Here is a 16,287-nt window from a genome sequence, read left to right as displayed (position 1 = left end):
TGTTTGTGCTTATATACTGCTGCAAACATCTATGGTAGTTGTTATGCCAAACATAAGCTGTAAGCACTAACATATGGATCAGGCTAGGATCTATAATGTCAGGATATATGGGGAACAGATACACAATACAGTATATGCTATTAGTATACTGTTTAGTTCATACTATTGTCTTCTCTACAGTTTATTTGTTTAGGCTACAGAGTGAAATTGTACTATTTGAATAAGAAACGCTTGGCGTTGTTTTGCTTTGTACTCACAACTCATCTAGTCATGTTTAATGTTTAGCGTTGCAGTACCTTCTCTCTGAAGGTCCTCCACTCCTGGGCCGTGTCCTCCAGTACCCTCTCCTGCCCTCGTGCCACGCTGCGAAGCCGGGTCCAGCGCTGCCACACCGTGGTCATGGAGCGGCTGATGGTGGCCTTGCTGGCCTCACTCCCCACCAGTTCCAGTTGTGATGCCTGCTCCTCCAGCCCGGTCAGCTTCTCCTGGAACCCATTCACCATCGACACCAGGGACTGGCAGGGAGGAAGGAAGGAGGGAATATACACACAATGGAGGAGTCATTGTAAATCCACATATTACCCACTGGGCACAGATGTCAATTCAACGTCTATTCCATGTTGGTTCAACGTAGGTTCATTGAGACTGGGAAACAACAACGTTGATTCAACCAGTGTGTGCCCAGAGGGTAAGTTCTTAACACCAAGTTCTCTCTGGAAAATGTTTACTAATGTTAACTTTGTGCTTTGATGACTAAAGATTATTGATCTGATTACTCCGTCATTAGCAAAGTAACCAAGAATGTACAAGTCAAAATAGAAGACACTCTTTATTTTCCCATGGTCCTCTTTTACCCTGTGACTCCTGAGTTTCTCCTCGGCCTCCAGAAAGGTGGCAGCCTTTGCGGTGGAAAACTCAGTAAGCTTCTGCTCTGCCTCGTTCATCAGTTCAATCACCGTCTGCCTCGCCTCCTGGTAAGACTTCCACTTGGCCACACAGCTAGGGACAGTCAATTTAATTCAGTTCAATTAAATTCAGTTATTGTCCCAATAGGACATTTCATGGTGCAGCCAAGTATTTACAGAAGATAGAACATACAGATATAGGATCTTAACTTGATCACCCTTTTGTTGCTGATAATATTCATGCACCACAGGATATGCAGATGAGCTTCATGATTTAAATCCTGCGATGTTGCTGCAAATCATGTTGCTGCAGTTTTATTTTTGCTGCAACAATACTGGCCAAAGTAAGATCCAACATCTGTATGATACACTACATTGTGTTGGAGGGGGGACATGTGTTGGAGGGTATATAATGTCTAAGTTTCAATTGAGTATGTCATAATGATGACGATCACATTAAGACAATCCAATCACTCTCGGTCTTGAGTTACCCATCTCTGCACCAACGTCTCTCTCTCTCTCTATATTCAAAACTTTTAAACCCTTATTGTCAATGTTTTGGTTACAATCTTTTCTTCTAATTCTGTACCTGATCAGGACGTCCTGGTGATTCTGCAGCTGATCTCGGACCTCCACTCCTCTCTGCTGAGCAGACTCCACATTCAGTCTGAGCTGTTCCTTGGCTGTGGGGTTAACCAGGTTCTCCAGCTGGGGGGGCAGAGCCTCCAACTCCTGCAGGTGGTCTAGGAACTTCTGCTCCCAGGAAAAAGGGAGAGAACAACTTTAACTCTTATCCTGTTGCGTAAATAAATGAACGAGTGCTTGAAGCTAGCCTGAGTGCTAGTCTGTGCTATCATGCCAACTTCCTGTCACTCATTGTCATACTGAAATGTATCTGGCAAGAGCACCAACAGATCAGGGACCAGGCTAGCTTGCAACAGGGAACCCATCACATCAAACAAAGGCAAAAAGGCCAACATTCATAAGATGCAATTAATTGAAGCTTTGTTTTAATTTTCTTATAGCATTGTGTCTTTAATAGAGCAGCCACCTGCTCTGAGGCCAGGATGTCCTCCTGCTGGCGGAGACACTCTTCGTAGTTCTCTACGTCCACCCCCAGACTGGCCAGCTGTAGGAAGGCCACAGCGTCCTCCAGCCACTCACACGCAGACTGCATCCGGAAGTGGTACTTCTGACACAACGCCAAGGCCTGCTCCAGGGTGATCTGGAGAACAGACATGGGAATCGAGAGGGTGAATATGTGAAGCCAACAACACCAATACAGAATGTCAACCAATAGGTTATGTTACTGCCATTATTACAGGTTTGGAAAATTCCATAAACTTTCCCAAAGTTCTCAGATGGAATTCTCCAACCGGGATTTCTGAAAACCCCGGAAAAACCCCAACTCCCTTAAATTGTAATATATATTGAGACAGTATGATATTTTCTTACCTGTTTGAAACTCATTGCTTGCTGTACATCAGCCTGTAGATTGGCCATCTCCTCCAGGCTCAGGTCAACGTGGGCTGGGACCAGTTCGTTGGCGCTGGTGTACTTCTGTTTCTCCCTACTGCTCAGGGCCGCCACGATCCTCAGCCTGGACTGAACCTCATCCTGCATTATCTGCTGTTTCCTGATCTCTTCCTGGACCTTTTCTACCCTCACGTCCACCACTACCACAGCACAGCCCAGCTCATCCCTGATATGCTGCAGCCAGTCCAGCGTTCTCTTCACCTCCGTCTCAAAGTCTTTACTCTGGACAAACCTATTCTCACACTCCACTATCAGCTCCCCCACGGCAGACTGTAGGGACTGCAGCTCCTCCTGCCAAAGGACCACCTGTTCCCTGGAAGCCTCATGGGCAGCCTTGTCCAGCTGAGGAGCCAAGTTATCCATCTGCTCCATGAGTCTGGAAAGGTGAGAGCTGGCGCTCTGAAGACTCCCGGCCAGGGCATGGTAATTCTTCAGCCTCTCCTCCGCCGACTCGGTCTCTGCGTTGACCTTGACTAGCTCTTCTTTGGTAGCCTTTAGCTCAGAGTCCACCTGCATGGCCATGGCCTTGTGGTCCTCGAAGGACCCCAGTGTGTCGTTGAGATGCTCCACCCGCTGTTCGATGAGCCTCTTGAGCCCATTGTAAAGGCTCACCAGCTGGGTCAACTCTTCAGGTCTCCAGGGTTGACCGGTGCTGCGGAAGCCTTCTTTCTTCTGGTTCAGTTCGCTGACAGCCAGACCAAGGTTGCCCAGATCTACCTGAAGAGCTTTGTAGTCGCTCAGTAAATTCACAACCTCCTCTGTCTGCAGACCAACAGGCTGCATCCCTAAGTTATGGAACTGCTCCTCAAGCTCTTTCAATGCTTTATGAGTCACGTCTATGAAGGAGGCGTACTCCTTTCTGGCTAGGATGGCCTGCTCGATCTTCTCCTGTTTCTCTTTGGCCAGAGCCAGTATGCTGTTGTATTTCTGTGGCAGGGCATTGAGTTTCTCATCCAAGTAACAGTGGTCCACTTCATTCAGAGTGGGGAGGATCTCCTGACCAGTTCTCTGGACGATCAGTAAGAGGTTTTCATATTCCATCGCCTGCTCTACTATCTGCCGGTACTTCAACAGCTGCACGTTCAGCTCCAAGTCGCCATTCATGAGGTTGATCTCAGGGAAGGTCACTATGTCTGCTTGTTTCAGCCACTGACACGTCTTCTCCAGGTCTGCCTTGAAGTACTTCCTGGAGACAAGCACCTTGTCCAGTTCTTGGAGCCTCTGGACACATTTCTGCAGGGCTTTTTCAAAGATGTTCTGCAGCTCCTGCAGCTTGGTGAGCATCTCCACCTTCTCGTCCTGCGTGGCGTCCTTCATCAGGTCTCTGCCCTGAGACCACAGGGAGGTCAGCTCGCTCTGGTAGGCCTTCAGGCTGCTCTGGATGTTCCTGCAGGCTTTAACCTGCTTGGCCAGGTCGTCAGGTAGCAGTGCAATGTACTCCTCCGCCTGGGCCTTCTTCTCATTCTGCTGGACCCAGGTGATGGACTGGTTGACAGCCTGCAAGAACTGGGTCCTCTCAGTGAAGGCCTTGCTGAGGTGCTTCCTGCGTTGAGCCACCTTTATTTAATTTGCACAAAAAATACAATATATATATATTTTTGTAACATGAGTTACAGTGTAAACATAAGGTATACATGCATGTGCAGGAGAGGTGAGGAACCCAAATGGCCTTTTATAAAACCTTCTCCCACCTTCACGCTGAGTGACTCCACCTCGGCCTGAGTGTCTGAGATGAGCTGCTGCAGGCGCTGGCACTCGTTGAGCCCCAGGTGAGCCAGGACACGGTCAGCATCACTCATGGCCTGGGCCAGAAGCAGCTGCTTGGCCTCCAGTTCGCTGCAAATGCTGAGGTGGTCGAATAGGAAACTTTGGGCCAGCTCTGGAGGAGGACTCATCTTCATGGCTTCAGAAAGGCCTGGCTGCTGCTCTTCGGCCCACTCCCTGGCCTCCCTTAGACGGGCCTCCACCTGAATAGAATAGAGTAAAATAGATACTTTATTGTCCATTGATTAGAACTGAAATGTGTATTCTGCCTTTTACAACACACACACACCTTGGCCATGTCCTCCAGGGTCAGCACCGAGTCCTGTATCTTCCTGTTGATGAGGCTCTGCAGCTGAACCCAGCGCTGCTCAAAATGGCTGATCTGTTCCTTCACCAGCTCCTTGTCATCCAGGTTCAGGTGGTGGGTGACTTTCTGCCTCTGGTCCTTCAGGTCCTCCAGAGTTCCCTTCTGGTCTTCGGTAGCTACGGCGAGTTTCTTCAGCGCCTCCAAGTGCTCAGATGAACTTTCAGCATCAGTCCTAGGGAGGATATGAAAATATAAAATTACTGGATATTATAATGACTCTTTTTCAAAGTTAAGACATATTCTAATGAAAATAGAGTGATTAGAAGAAGTTCAGGTCTACTGCTGAAAGGGAATGTTTGAGAGACATTGTCATGGTTTTTAGAATGTTGGTACAGCTCTCAAACTCTTAAGTCATGTTACCACTGTCATGGCAACTATGACTATTTAGCTATTGATCCCACACAGAGTCAATCTTCTATTTACATAAACAGAGTGCTCTGGAGGCTGGTCCCACATCAATAGAATTTTGCAATGAAAGGGACTGCTCATTCACTAGCAAATAGCAACAAGACCTGCTGGAGTCAGCCAAACAGAACCAAAGAAATTCTACCTTTTTGCTTTTTTGTGATGTTGTCAAAACATTATGTACGTATGAACTTTAATTGTGCATTGTGATATTATTGTGGGTGGAATCAGAGCAAAGTTAGTGCAATAGATCTCATTCTATAGTAACTCAGTGATAGGTTTCAGATAGATAGGTGACCCCACCTGGCCAGGTTATCCCACTCCTTGGACACTTGCTCAAACAGTGCCTCCATGGCTGTGATGCAGTTGTGGTACTCCTGGATCCTCTGCAGGTCCTCCTGTCTCTGGCCCTGCAGCCTGTTAGCTTGGTGAAACAATCCCAGCCAGGCATGGCTCAGACGCCCTATCTCCCCATGTTCCGGGCTGTCCTGGCCCGCAGTCAGACGACTCACACTCTCTGTCATCCTGGATAGGGTGGCTTGTTTACTCTGCAGCTGTTGGCTAAACTCCTGTTGGAGAGAGATGAATTGGATTTGAGCAATGTGCATGTTTGATCTCCTGCTGTGCTAGTGGTTTGTATATGAGCAAACTGCTAATCGGTGAAACTGATATTGACTGTTACACACTTCTTGAATCTAGATTCAATGTGGAGAGATCAAACTTAAGTCTTCTTAGGGATCCAGTGAAGATGGAAGTGCGACAGTGCTCCCTAAAAATATACAGTACCAGTCAAAAGTTTGGACACACCTACTCATTCAAGTTTGTATTTAAAACTTTTATATTTTCTACATTGTAGAATAATAGTGAAGACATCAAAACTATGAAATAACATATGGAATCATGTAGTAACCAAAAAAGTATTAAACAGATTCTTCAAATAGCCACCCTTTGCCTTGATGACAGCTTTGCACACTCTTGGCATTCTCTCAACCAGCTTCATGAGGTAGTCACCTGGAATGCATTTCAAATAACAGGTGTGCCTTGTTAAAAGTTAATTTGTGGAATTTCTTTCCTTCTTAATGCGTTTGAGCTAATCAGTCGTGTTGTGACAAGGTAGGGGTGCTATACAGAAGATATTCCTATTTGGCAAAAGACCAAGCCCATATTACGGCAAGAACAGCTCAAATAAGCAAAGAGAAATGACAGTCCATCATTATTTTAAGACATGAAGGTCAGTCAATGCGTAACATTTCAGGAACTTTGAACGTTTCTTCAAGTGCAGTCGCAAAAACCATCAAGCTCCATGATGAAACTGGCTCTCATGAGCACCGCCACAGGAAAATAAGGCCCAGAGTTACCTCTGCTGCAGAGGATAAGTTCATTAGAGTTATCAGCCTCAGAAATTGCAGCCCAAATAAATGCTTCACAGAGTTCAAGTAACAGACACATCTCAACATCAGCTGTTCAGAGGAGACTGCGTGAATCAGGCCTTCATGGTCAAATTGCTGCAAAGAAACCACTACTAAAGGACACCAATAATAAGAAGAGACTTGCTTGGGCCAAGAAACACGAGCAATGGACATTAGACCGGTGGAAATCTGTCCTTTGGTCTGATGAGTCCACATTGCGATTTTTGGTTCCAACTGTTGTGTCTTTGTGAGACGCAGAGTAGGTGAACTGATGACCTCTGCATGTGTAGTTCCCACCACGAAGCATGGAGGAGGAGGTGTGATGGTGCTTTGCTGCTTTTTTATAAATCAAGCCACACTTAACCAGCATGGCTACCACAGCATTCTGTAGCGATACGCCATCACATCTGGTTTGCGCTTAGTGGGACTATCATTTGTTTTTCAACAGGACAATGACCCAACATACCTCCAGGCTGTGTAAGGGCTATTTTACCAATAAGGATAGTGATGGAGTGCTGCATCAGATGACCTGGCTTCCACAATCACCCGACCTCAACCCAATTGAGATGGTTTGGGATGAGTTGGACCGCAGAGTGAAGGTAAAGCAGCCAACAAGTGATGTGGGAACTCCTTCAAGACTGTTGGAAAAGCATTCCAGGTGAAGCTGGTTGAGAGAATGCCAAGAGTGTGCAAAGCTGTCATCAAGGCAAAGGGTGGCTACTTTGAAGAATCTCAAATATAAAATATATTTTGATTGGTTTAACACTTTTTTGGTTACTACATGATTCCATATATGTTATTTCGTAGTTTTGATGTCTTCACTATTATTCTACAATGTAGAAAATAATAAAAATTAAGAAAAACCCTTGAATGAGTAGGTGTCCAAACTATTGACTGGTACTGCATATGTTTTACTCTGCACACTGCAGTCTATGTTCCCTGTTATTTTATTGTTGCTGTTTAATTATTAGTTATTTTTCAAATGTTCTTATTTTTATTTGTATTTATTTATTTTTTACTTCAGTTTATTTTAGTACATACTTTCTTAAAACTGCATTGTTGGTTAAGGGCTTGTAAGTAAGCATTTCACTGTAAGGTCTTCACCAGTTGTATTTGCATATGACAAATACAATTTGATTTTATGTGGTTAATTGGTGACAATGTTTCAACCACTTAGGTCTGTCATTAGTTCTCTACCTTGGCCTGGGTGAGCATGTTGTGGGATTGACCCTGCTTCCTACCTTGGCCTGGGTGAGCATGCTGTGTGATTAACCCTGCTTCCTACCTTGGCCTGGGTGAGCATGTTGAGGGCGATCTTGGTCTCGAGCTCGGCTGGTCTTCTGGAGAGACTGAGAAGCTGCTGCTCCATATCCTGGAACTGATCAGATAGCTCCTGCTTCTGCTCCTTTATCTCCCTCCAGCCCTCACATAGCTCCTGGGAGCTCAACATCCTCTCCTCCATCTGTACAGTACAACATGAAGTACACAGCTGAGTGCAGAACAACAAGGAAGTCAACCTATGCATATTCTTAGAAAAAAGGGTTCCAAAAGGGTTCTACAGCTGTCCCCATAGCATAACAATTTTTGGTTCCAGGTAGAACTCTTTTGGGTTCCATGTAGAACCCTCTGTGGCAAGGGTTCTACATGGAACTCAAAAGGGTTCCAACTGGAACCAAAAAGGTTTATTCAAATGGTTCTCCTATGGGGACAGCCGAAGAAACCTTTTAGATTCTAGATACCACCTTTTTTCTAAGATTGAATATAGGCTTGTTTTGTGGTAGGTCTTTTTGTATATCAGTTTTATGATTCCTTTGCTGGTTGTTGTATGCATACTTATTAGCCTGGTCCCAGATCTGTTAGTGTTTTTGCCTACTCCAATGTCATTGTCAAGTCAGACTTCATGTTTTGTATGACAATTCCATAAGGAGTTGGCAAGAGAGCAGTAACAGACTGGCACCAAGGCTGTTATAGGCCTACATATTTGCCCTGAATTCTAATGACGTGAAATGTAATGCTCTTTTTATTGTGAGAACTTGCGAGAGTAAGATGTGTGTATTTATTGCTGACCAAAACGGGCACGCGCGTGTATCCACGTGTGCCATCCCGGCGCATTGATTTTGTTCACCCACACCAGGAGCGATGAGGACACGCAGGTTGAAATATCAAAACAAAACCAATTATATATGAACCAATTATATTAATTTGGGGACAGGTCAAAAAGCATTAAACATTTATGGTAATTTAGCTAGCTAGCTTGCTATTGATAGCTAATTTGTCCTGGGATATAAACATTGGGTTGTGATTTTACCTGAAATGCACACGGTTCCCTACTCCGACAATTAATCCACAGATAAAACGGTCAACCGATTTCGTTTCTCATCATCTCTCCTCTTTCCTTCAAGCTTCCTTTTCTTCTTTGGACTTTATATGACATTTGGCAACCAACTTTACTGTGCATTACTACAACCGACTGGAGTGTGGACCTCAGTTTATCTTTCAATCACCCATGTGGGTATACGCTCCTAAAAACCAATGAGGAGATGGGAGAGACTGGACTTGCAGCGCATTGAGCTTCACAAATAGAACCAATTTCTATTTTAGCGCCTGGCCACACAGACGCTCACGAGCAGTGTGTGTGCAATGATTGAATTACATGTATGTGTAAATGTATTTTGCAACACTCGCGCACGCAACACGAGCGGTGTGGTCAGCATGTTACATATGCCAAATACTTGAAACTGAAACTTATGGGGAAAACCCTGTTGTCAATACTGTAGGGACAATGTGATGACCAGAAGTGAATGTACATTAAGACCAGCCCACACACCGTGTGTTTGACCTGCTGGACTTCCGCAGCAGTGGCTCTCACAGCATCATCAGACAAGTCACACACAGAATACACCAGGTCCAGGTACGTACTGGCCTGCTCCTGTAGAGCCCTGTAGTGCTTCACCTGGACAGGTAACAGGGGAATATACAGACAAATGTCATCAGCTTGATAAAACATTTGTTAATTTCCGTTATTTATATTAATTAACCAGGTTGTCCAATTGAGGTCAGAAGCAGAGCTTTCTATTTGACTTGATGAAGGAATTCAGAATGGTGATGAAATTCCAGAACTTCAAGGCATAACCCAGTTGTCATGGAAACAACATTACTGTGTCATTTGATTCTCATTCTCTGCCTATAAAAGAGCAAGGGGATAACCAGTCAGTCAGTCAGACACCTGTTTGAGGGCCTCCTGCATGCCAAAGGGAGGTTGACTGTGCAGCAGTAGCTCCTCATTGACGGTGGAGAGCCAGGTCTGGCACTGCTGCAGAGTGTCCTGGTGACTGACATGCTTCTGCAGTTCTCTGTCCAGACTCTGGTGAACCTGATGAAGACACAGACACACCAAGACAAGTGAGAAGATGGGGCAGGTTAGAGAGAGATGGAAACAGTAAGAGAGTAGAACAGAGCAGCGTAGCGTGTTACTATAGTACTCACACACTGTGCGCTGCTGCAGATGGCTGAGTAGCTGTCTCTGGTGCCCTGATGGTGAGCCTTGACCTGCTGGCTGGTCTTAGCCTGCATCTGGTCCGTTGTACAGCTGGACACCAAGTCATCTCCTTTCTCCTTCAGACTGGTCAGGCGCTCCTCAAAACTAGTTATTTCCTCCATGATTGCCTGAGAAATGTGACAGACAAGAGTTAAGATTAGAAAAAGTTGTAGACAACAATTGCATTTTAGATTGTTGGTTTTGAACTTCAGAAGCATAATTCCATGGCAATTATTACATCATTTCATTCTGATTGATTCTCATACGGTTCCATTCCATAACATCAGTCAGTCACCCACCTTGTGGCGGGCCAGTTGTTGTGTGGCCGTCTCCATACTGCAGGTCTGCATGGAGTCTGAGGTGACCAGCCTACTGGACATCTGTAGGAGCCACTTCTCCACCTCCTGGAGCTCACTGTTGTAGCACTCATGCTCCTTCACCCACTCCACCAGACTCTGGACCTGGCTCTGAAAACAAGTTCAAACCACTTTCTCTCATAGACAATTACAGTAGACGTCTCCACAGCCACACCAATCAGGTAAGATGATTACAGATGATGGAAGCTCACTAATAATGTAGTAGATGATCACTGCAAGTGGTAGCAATTAAAAGACGTTTAGGGGTTATGTTTAATGGTATTTTTTCAAGGCGCCTTTAGCTCTTCTAGCTAGAAGTGTCTGTAGTATAACGGTAGCGCGTAGACCCATTGAGTCCAAAGCGCAGCATTACAGCTTTCAATGCAGGACACCTACCTTGGCTGCAGTGCAGAGTTCCTGGTAGTCAGTCTGCAACCTGTTCATGTTGTCTCTGATGGTGGGGTCACAGACCATATCCAGCAGAACCTCTCCTTTCTCGACCACTGACCTCACCGCTGACTCGTGGGACTGCACTGTCTGCTGGATTGTCTACGTGAGGAAGAAAATGTTCTTTAAATGTCAATAAATCATTCAGCTGTTGTTGAAAATGATTATTTCTACCGCAGCACAACTAAATAGACGGACAGACAGACAGATAGATATCCATCGGGAAGTTGAGGTTATCAACAGTAAACATAGCAGCATGTGAGCTACCAAGCAGATTAGCATGACATCAGCTAGCCTATGTACCTTATATTTGGCTAACTGAGCCTTCTTCTGGTAGAGCTCAGCTTTGAGATCGATGGGTGAGCTTAACAAAGCCTTGGTCTCAGCGAGCCACTGTGCCTGGGCCTTGTACTTGTCCAGGAAGTCTTTGGAGAGGGAGATGCATTTCTCCAGGGAGCTGTGCTCCGTGCGTAGCCCAGCCATCAGGCCCTCTAGCTGGGATCTATGAGCATCCACCTCCTCCCTCAGCTGCTCAGCTTCTGGTTCCTCCAGGAAGGCCACGGCCCGCTCTGTCTTCTCACGCATCGTCTTCAGGAAGCGGTTGCCCTGCTCCATGTCACCCTGAAGAGCCTGGAGGAAAGACACACAGAGTGTAAACAGAAGCAGTTACGCCTGTGACCATAACCTTTTCAGAGGATGAAAGAAAGCAAAGAGAGTTTGAGACTTGGTAGTGTCACTGTGATGGTAAAGTACACTAGGTCCGCACTGAAAAAGTATTTCAAAAGAGCTTACTTTTGCGACATACCAGTTGTTGCCTACCAACTAAGCTGCTAGAGGCATGGCTTCCATTTAGCTGAAGCTCAGACTGTAGTCTCGGTCGCCAGACTCAGGGCAGCGGCTGTAAGAAGAGTCTGTTACTGTACCTCCAGTGTCTTCATCTTCCTCTCCATGGTAAGACGGTCTACTACACTGATGCTGATGGCCATGGTGCTGAAGTTGTTCTGGGCCGAGCTCAGCCAATCAGAGAAGGTCCTGAACACATTCTGGGCCTCCTCGATGCAACACACCTCCACCTGCAGTTGCTTGATGCTCTCCTGCAGTACATCAACAGACAGCCCAGGACAAAAATATAGAAATGGAGATTCTGCACTGTGGTAGCAATCTGGGATGTGTAAATTGCTCCAAGGTGTGTGTGTGTGTGTATGCTTGTGTGTTCCTGCCTATGTGTGTAACTGAGCAGGTCGTACCAGTAGGTGCAGTAGCAGGGTGTGGTAGCGGGAGGTGAGCTGGGTAGCTCTGGTGCTAACCCGGCTGCTGATGTGGGTCTCATCTATGACCTGCTGGGCTAGAACACTCAGACCCTCCACCTCCTCCTGGTACAATAGCACCTCCTCCTGCCAACTCTGTATACATACATACAGAGCGAGAGAGCGAGAGAGAGAGAGAGAGACAAACATAATTTAAGCCCTGTTTCTATTGGCACTTTGAAGTAAACCCAGGTTGGGCTGGCCTTGGTGGGCGGGCTGAAATTGTGTTTTCCACTGCCTCAAGAAAATAGAAATGATGTCAGGTAGGTAGACAATGTGACTGCAGCTGGCTTCGCTAATGTTGAATAATTTAATTCACCCTCACCATGCTGTAACTAACGTTAGCCCATACTCCTGCCAGTGCCAGCCAGGCTCGGAGCCATGTCTTAACGCTTGCTGACGTTAGCCAGTTAGTTAAACGGTTAGCGTTATCGTTAGCATAACTAGCTAGCTAGCTTAATTCCTACCTTGCTTGCCATGGCATTGGCTATTAGCAAGTTAATCAAGCAAACCGGACAGCAACAAGCCCAGACGAGCTAGCTAAACATTGTGTCAGCATCCAGCAGTGATCAGCTTGGTGGTTGCATTGTAACGGCGTCACCAGCCCAAATTTTAATCGAGCAGGCACCAGTTGTGAAACAGGGCCGCGCTGGCCCTCAGCCCAGCTTGATTTTGAGAATTCCATTCCAGTCAGCTTGATTTTGAGAATTCCATTCCAGTCAGCTCGATTTTGAGAATTCCATTCCTAATTTTCCATAATTTTAAGTGTCAGTTGAAACAGGGCTTTATTGAAACACCAGCACCTTCTATTGGAAGACAAGCTCAGAGAGACATACAAACACCGGACATCATGTACTGAAACTCAGGCGCTGTAGAAGAAGATGCTGACCTTTATCAGTTGGAGTTGAGCGTCCTTGGTGGCACGGTCCGACCGGCGATGAGTCCTCAGTTGACCTTTGCTCTCCATGCTATTCAGCCAGCTGTCCAGACCCTGAAACTTTTGCTCCATCTGGCGGAGCTTGGCCAGGGCACTGTTGAGCTGGGCCCTGGTGTCTCCCAGCTTCCCCTGGTACAGATTCCAGTCCCGCTGCAAGGTCTCCAGGACCCGGTCCTCGATTTGGGGGACACCCCAAGGTACAACCTGGTCTCTACTGTCCAGCAGGGTGTTGAGTAGGGCCTGGCCCTCCGTGCACTGGACCTGCAGCTCCTGGAAATGAATGCAGAGAGGCAGCTGTCATTGTTATTCAGACAGAACATTACGAAACATTACTGGACATTCCAACGCCGTTATACATCTCGCACCGACAGACAAAGCTAGGCAATTTTCCCCATGCTGAATAACATACGTTTAGACAACAATTTGGGAATATGGTCCATTATATTCAATACGTCAGGGCATAAGATAAATGGGAAAAGCCACTCTTCTTTGGTTCTTGTATGTGGAAGCAGCAGTATGTTCTTGTTATGACCTGTAGTTTCTGAAGCGTCTCCTCCAGAGTGTCCACATCCCCCTCTAGCTGTGTGTAGCAGCCCAGTTTCTCCTGCTCCTGCTCCAGCCACGCCTCAAACACATGTAGGCCTCTCTCGTACTCCTGGTGGGCCTGCACCAGCTCTTCTGCCTTCCCCACCGCAGTCTGGAAACACAAAAACAAATATGTGCATTATAGACATGTAACTACTACAAAAATATGAAATGATAACATGAGACTTGTGTCTTCACACAGCCACTGTGCACGGGAGGAATGCCATAAGGTAGGGGTAAAGTGACTATGCATATTATCTATGCACAGTCACTTTACCCCTACCTACATGTACAAATTACCTCGACTAACCTGTACCCCCGCACATTGACTCAGTACCGGTACTCCCTGTATATAGCCTCGTTACTGTTATTTTATTGTGTTACTTGAGTTTATTTAGTAAATATTTTCTTAACTCTATTTCTTGAACTGCATTGCTGGTTAAGGGCTTGTAAGTAAACATTTCACGGTAAGGTCTACACCTGTTGTATTCGGCACATGTGGAAAAAAAAATTGGATTTGATTTTAATTTGATAAGTCTGGCAAGTGATACTAACATATGAGAAGGAGATGGATGCTTCACTGCTGTACTGTATATACCTTGGTGTTGTCCTTGACGGTGTGGTATCGTTCCTGCAGGTCCTGGAGTTCTAGCTGGGTGACGTAGTGTTCGGTCATGTTGGCTCCCTTCACGGTGATGGTGTCCAGTAGACTGCTGTGGCTAAGAACCTCCTCATAGAGAAGCTGAAACAGACACAACATGGATCAGGCCTAATGTGAATGTTTCTACTGCATTTAAACCACAGCATGACACAGGGTTAGGTTAGTTTTTGATAAAACGAAACGTGTATTACATTGGCATTTGGTGACTTTTTATAAGGCAGAGGCACCCTCCTATTGTATTTTGCATTGTATTATATATTGTATTACTGTATGTATTGATACGTGGTTGGGATACGACTGTAATATGTGGTTGTCTCTCTTGGCTATCTTAAGATAAATGCACTAGCTGTTGTTAGTTCTGGATAGGAGTACCTACTAAATGACTAAATTGTAATTTAAATGTAGTGCAATGTATATTTATGTATATTATGTATTTTATTTGTTGTATTGTTTTCTGTTTGGACCCCAGGAAGAGTAGCCACTTCCTCGGCAGCAGCTAATTGGGGATCCTAATAAATACAAAAAAATACGAAATACCGGACAAGGATGTCCTCTTTCACCGTTATTATTTGCACTGTCTAAAGCTGCAACAAACCATGGCATGACACAGTGTTAGTGTCACTTTATCAAAATGTTTCACAAGGCAGAGGCACATGACAAGGATGTCCTCTTTCACCATTATTATTGGCACCGGCACCAGACATTATTTCCTCTTTCACCGTTATTATTTGCAAGTAATAAAAAAGTAGTATACACTGAGTGTACAAATCATTGAGGCCACCTGCTCTTTCCATGACAGACTGACCAGGTGAAAGCTATGATCCCTAATTGATGTCACTTGTTAAATCCACCAATCAGTGTAGATGAAGGGGAGGAGACAGGTTAAAAAATTATTTTTAGGCCTTGAGACAATTGAGACGTGTATGTGTGCCATTTAGAGGGTGAATGGGCAGGACAAAAAATGTAAGTGCCTTTGAACGGGGTATGGTAGTAGGTGCCAGGCGCACCGGTTTGTGTCAAGAACTGCAACGCTGGCGTTTTTTTTTCACTCAACATTTTCCTTTGGGTATCAAGAATGGTTCACCACCCAAAGGACATTCAGCCAACTTGACACAACTGTGGGAAGCATTGGAGTCAACATGGGCCAGCATCCCTGTGGAACGCTAGAGTCCATGCCCCGACAAATTGAGACTGTTCTGAGAGAAAGCAGGGGGGGCAACTCAATATTAGGAAGGTGTTGCTAATGTTTGGTATACTCAGTGTAGATGACCGCGGGTACCTTGGCTTTGCCAAGGTTGGCAGTTTTGTCTCTCATCTCGGAGCATTGTTTGTCTCTTGGGTCCAGGCTCTCCTCAACACGCTCCACCCAGCCCACAAACTGACACACGTCCTCCTGGTAGCTGGTCCACTGGGAGAGGGCTCCCTCCAACTGGCTGTGAGGGAATACAGTGTAGTACACATAAATATATCACACAGTTAGCTGATCGCCAATAAAGGCACTTGTACACTGTCTCAACATTGACCAACATTCTTAAGTTGGCAGTTGTGTTTAGAATGTTCACAGTAAAAACAAATATTCAATTTGATCAGATGTTATCATAACCCAGTAAGTATTCTACTAAGGCATTCTAATCTTTCAGGACAAGAAACCTTTTGCATTGGATGGAGGCGGAAAGCAGGGTGTCCCAGGAGTCTTTGAGGTCCTGGATGTTCTTGCAGACTACTGGTACACCCTCTACTGATGTGTTCCTCTGGACAGACTCTCCCCTGGTGACCAGCATCTTCAGCTGGATCTCCTTCTCCTGACGTGCTGTCAGCAACGCCTGAGACACATCAAGAGTCAATACATGTACTACAAAATGAGTTCAGACATCTGGAAGGCAGTAGCAATGCTAACTTAGCTACCCGTTACATACTGGAGATTTAAAACAACTTTTACTCTATAATCCAAGTCCGAGTTGAGTTTAGTTTAGTTGATTGTATTTGATTTTAGCTAATAAAAAGTTAGCTTAGTTTAGTTTAGTTAGCTTTACTTAGTTTAGTTTAGCTTAGCTAAGTTTATCTTAGCTT

At 45.5% G+C, this 16,287-nt stretch overlaps 1 protein-coding gene across 4 annotated transcripts in view; it reads right to left on the bottom strand.

Moving 5' to 3' along the window:
* LOC139563596 (nesprin-1-like) overlaps positions 1 to 16,287 on the bottom strand; it is a 160,868-nt gene that overhangs the window by 57,120 nt on the left and 87,461 nt on the right. For 3 of the 4 annotated variants that reach the window (XM_071382386.1, XM_071382387.1, XM_071382389.1), the window contains 22 exons: positions 15,868 to 16,040; positions 15,497 to 15,650; positions 14,155 to 14,298; positions 13,504 to 13,668; positions 12,924 to 13,241; positions 11,975 to 12,130; positions 11,651 to 11,821; positions 11,031 to 11,357; positions 10,677 to 10,829; positions 10,224 to 10,391; positions 9,873 to 10,052; positions 9,613 to 9,759; positions 9,214 to 9,339; positions 7,672 to 7,848; positions 5,281 to 5,546; positions 4,495 to 4,744; positions 4,133 to 4,408; positions 2,361 to 3,998; positions 1,957 to 2,130; positions 1,495 to 1,658; positions 855 to 999; positions 297 to 515 (listed from right to left, as the gene is read on the bottom strand). In XM_071382386.1, the coding sequence (XP_071238487.1) occupies positions 297 to 515; positions 855 to 999; positions 1,495 to 1,658; positions 1,957 to 2,130; positions 2,361 to 3,998; positions 4,133 to 4,408; positions 4,495 to 4,744; positions 5,281 to 5,546; positions 7,672 to 7,848; positions 9,214 to 9,339; positions 9,613 to 9,759; positions 9,873 to 10,052; positions 10,224 to 10,391; positions 10,677 to 10,829; positions 11,031 to 11,357; positions 11,651 to 11,821; positions 11,975 to 12,130; positions 12,924 to 13,241; positions 13,504 to 13,668; positions 14,155 to 14,298; positions 15,497 to 15,650; positions 15,868 to 16,040 (5,691 nt within the window). Of the gene's footprint in view, positions 1 to 296; positions 516 to 854; positions 1,000 to 1,494; positions 1,659 to 1,956; positions 2,131 to 2,360; positions 3,999 to 4,132; positions 4,409 to 4,494; positions 4,745 to 5,280; positions 5,547 to 7,583; positions 7,596 to 7,671; positions 7,849 to 9,213; positions 9,340 to 9,612; positions 9,760 to 9,872; positions 10,053 to 10,223; positions 10,392 to 10,676; positions 10,830 to 11,030; positions 11,358 to 11,650; positions 11,822 to 11,974; positions 12,131 to 12,923; positions 13,242 to 13,503; positions 13,669 to 14,154; positions 14,299 to 15,496; positions 15,651 to 15,867; positions 16,041 to 16,287 lie in introns of those variants that run through there. The other variant, XM_071382388.1, reaches the window with a different exon arrangement.

This window comes from Salvelinus alpinus, chromosome 34 (assembly GCF_045679555.1).
Source record: "Salvelinus alpinus chromosome 34, SLU_Salpinus.1, whole genome shotgun sequence".
NCBI classification, from domain to species: Eukaryota; Metazoa; Chordata; class Actinopteri; order Salmoniformes; family Salmonidae; genus Salvelinus; species Salvelinus alpinus.
This window is presented reverse-complemented; position numbering and strand designations above follow the sequence as displayed.